We start from the raw sequence: 3,109 nt of genomic DNA on the forward strand, positions 1-3,109 counted from the left end.
AAAGGTCAGAATGGCCGAAGCTGTAGGCGCCGAATTGATGTATTATAAGTAGAGGTATCGTAGGCGCCGATTCGTGATATATGGCTCCACCTGTCGAAGGAGATTGACGCGACAGGATCCGATTTAGAGTAACGCGACAGTGTGAGAAGATACTCTGAACGGTCTGCCGCGATCCGAGGGATCGGGCTGCCGGTATTAATTAATATCCTAGTACTCGCGAGGGACTGCTGAGTCGGATTGTGTAGAGACGTAGCTATAAGTGGAGCGCACGAGATATTTGTGAAACGGAGCAAGCGGTAAAACTATGTAAATCGAGCGAATATAATAAACGGAACAAGTGATTTATCTGTATGTGCTGTTTGATTTATTAACAATTGCCTACACAATAGTCTTGTGCAAACACTGCAGATTTTTCTATGCGGATGTGAATCCCATCAATTGCTCCCAAGACGTTTGAAATTCCTTGCTTAGTACAAAAGCTTTCAATGGTCGTAACTATGTCATGCCCTTATGGCCATCTAATCACTTTATCTAATTTTGTCATCAACCAGGCTATGACCCGTCGGAGAACCCGAAATACAGAGGAGATAGAAATTCCAAATTTATCAGTCTTGTTCGCAAAGGTTCTGTGTTGGCAATATACCATAGAAAAAGCAAAAAGCTCAATTTTGCTGAGTGAGATTGGTATCTTTCCAAATAAATGCGATGGAATAAAATTTGATAACTGTAGCTCATCTGTAACAAAAAATTCGTTTTACATTTGATACAGCACGCATTATGGTTACAATAAATGTGAGTTGCGTTTACCATTATGTACAAATCAAACATATGAACATGTTTCATACCAATCAGTTTTTTTGCAGTGTGTCGATTTAACCGTAAATGCTCCTTAAACTCTTCATCTGTCCAGGAATCAATAATCGAAAGATAATTCGTAATTCGATGTCTCCTTCGGCCAGTTGTTAAGTAATGCAGTAAAGGAAAAAACAATAAGTCTGCATGCTCCTCGTCGCTACTGGACGAAGTGATGCTGCCACTCGAACTACTGTCTAATTCTTGCATTTCACTTGAATCGGTTGAATCAGAACTGCTACTTAAGTTTGGAGTTTCTATCAATTCACACACAATTCTATTTATATCCATCTGCAAAATATCATATATTTATAACTCATTGCCAATAAAAACAGTAACAAATAATTATTACCACGTTTACGCGAGCGTTACTTCTGTAGTAACTTACGATAATTTATTCCGCGTAAACGAGTGAATTATCGTAAGTTACTACAGAAGTAACGCTCGCGTAAACGTAGCATATGTTTGATTTAATTTTAATACATACGTACTTTGAACACATTAGAAATCTTTTAATTAAATAACCTCAATTTCTTCAATAAACAAACCGCGCGATTTCTCACTAGCTATCGTGGGATGACATAAAGCAGACTCTAGTGATGTAGTTTAGAACTACAACGCATTCCATCAAGCATCTAGACACAGTGTTCGACCGTGTCACACAGTGCCGCTCTGTGTCTCCTAGATGGAAAGCTCCCACAGTTAGAGTTGTAACACGTAATTGCAGGTAGACGCAGTTCAGATGTTCCTCGGATAGGATGCGGGCAGAAACAGTTACAAGTTGTAACACGTTATTGCAGGTAGACGCAGTTAAGATTTTCCTCGGATTGTTCTTTGTCTGTACGTACCGGTTGTGGATTGATTCGCAGTTCTAACAGTCCTAAAACAATTTTGACTTTTGTAGCTTCAGTCGTCGAAAAATTCAGGAAAATGTATCGGCTCTTTGTGACGGTAATCACGGTAATCAACTTCGCGTCAATCAACGCGGAGTTGCATAGAATTCCGTTACACAAGACATACTCTGTTGAAAAATTTTCGACGGAAACTGTGATACCACTCCGTTCGGGACGTTCAGGTACGGCAAACGTATCTCTGATTAATTATCTGAATATTCAATACTGCGGTACTATCGAAATTGGAACTCCACCGCAGACATTTAAAATACTTTTCGACACTGGTTGCTCAGATCTCTGGGTACCATCCAAAAACTGCAACGTCAGCCAACCTGCTTGCTTGAAACATAATAAATATGATAGTGCACAGTCCACCACATATATACCACTGAATTATACCAACGAATTATTTTATAAAGACGATGGCGGTGTGTATGGGTTTTTAGTTAATGATGACGTAATCATTGCTGGCCTTAATGTTTCATTCCACACATTCGGAGAGGTAACCAATTTCGCGACAAACTTTTGGGACTATGCAGAATGCGACGGCGTTCTGGGGATGGGTTATAAAGACTTATCCCATTTTAATACGCCTAGCGTCTTTCAAAGCTTGATTGATGAACAAATGATGTCCCAAAAAATTTTTAGTTTCTATCTAAATCGAAATCTCTCGGACGTGATCGGCGGTGAACTGATATTGGGTGGTTCTGATCCCGCTTATTATGACGGCGACTTTACGTATGTTAATGTTACCCACATAGAATACTGGAAATTTAAAATAGATAAGATTCAAGTAAAAAATTACACCTCTTGCTCGGAAGGCTGTCAAGCTGTCGTCGACACGGGCGCTCTTAAGGTAGCCAAATGCCTCGTCATCTAATTAGTGACGCGCATGAATGGATTAACGAGATTCCCACTGTCCCTATTTACTATCTAGCGAAACCACTGCCAAGGGAACGGGCTTGGAAAAATTAGCGGGGAAAGAAGATCCTGTTGAGCTTGACTCTAGTCTGGCACTGTAAGGAGACATGAGAGGTGTAGCATTAGTGGTGGGCTATAAGCTATAGAGGAGACCGGGGCGGAGTCGTCACTACAATTATCTCGAAATCTGTAGGTTGTGTGAACTCGCCATTAATATTGTAAACACTACTTATGGTGTCCATGTGACCAACGGAGTTTAGTGAGATTATATCCCATGTTGTGATTTTCATTAGCAAACGTGTTTTTGGAGGTCAAAAGTAAAATTTTTTGCGGGTCAAAAATTTTAAATACTTTAAATATTATTTTATCTCCGAATTTCGAGATAAGTGATTCTGAAGAGCAATGCATGCTGAACACGAATCCAGTAAAATTTTTTTTATTTT

The 3,109-nt window shown here is 39.7% G+C and overlaps 1 protein-coding gene across 1 annotated transcript; it reads left to right on the plus strand.

Annotated features, from left to right (window-relative positions):
• Positions 1–1,343: 1,343 nt before the first annotated feature.
• On the plus strand, positions 1,344–2,625 carry LOC112464726 (lysosomal aspartic protease-like). Its single transcript, XM_025031882.1, has one exon. It carries the CDS (start codon positions 1,783–1,785, stop codon positions 2,623–2,625), a length of 843 nt encoding a protein of 280 aa, XP_024887650.1. The 5' UTR covers positions 1,344–1,782.
• Positions 2,626–3,109: the final 484 nt, after the last annotated feature.

The sequence above is a fragment of the Temnothorax curvispinosus genome, unplaced genomic scaffold (assembly GCF_003070985.1).
Source record: "Temnothorax curvispinosus isolate PA1 unplaced genomic scaffold, ASM307098v1 QBEX01014503.1, whole genome shotgun sequence".
NCBI lineage: Eukaryota > Metazoa > Arthropoda > Insecta > Hymenoptera > Formicidae > Temnothorax > Temnothorax curvispinosus.

Excerpts from the sequence above, each read along its gene's own strand:
- LOC112464726 (XM_025031882.1), top strand. The coding sequence starts at position 1,783 with ATGTATCGGCTCTTTGTGACGGTAATCACGGTAATCAACTTCGCGTCA.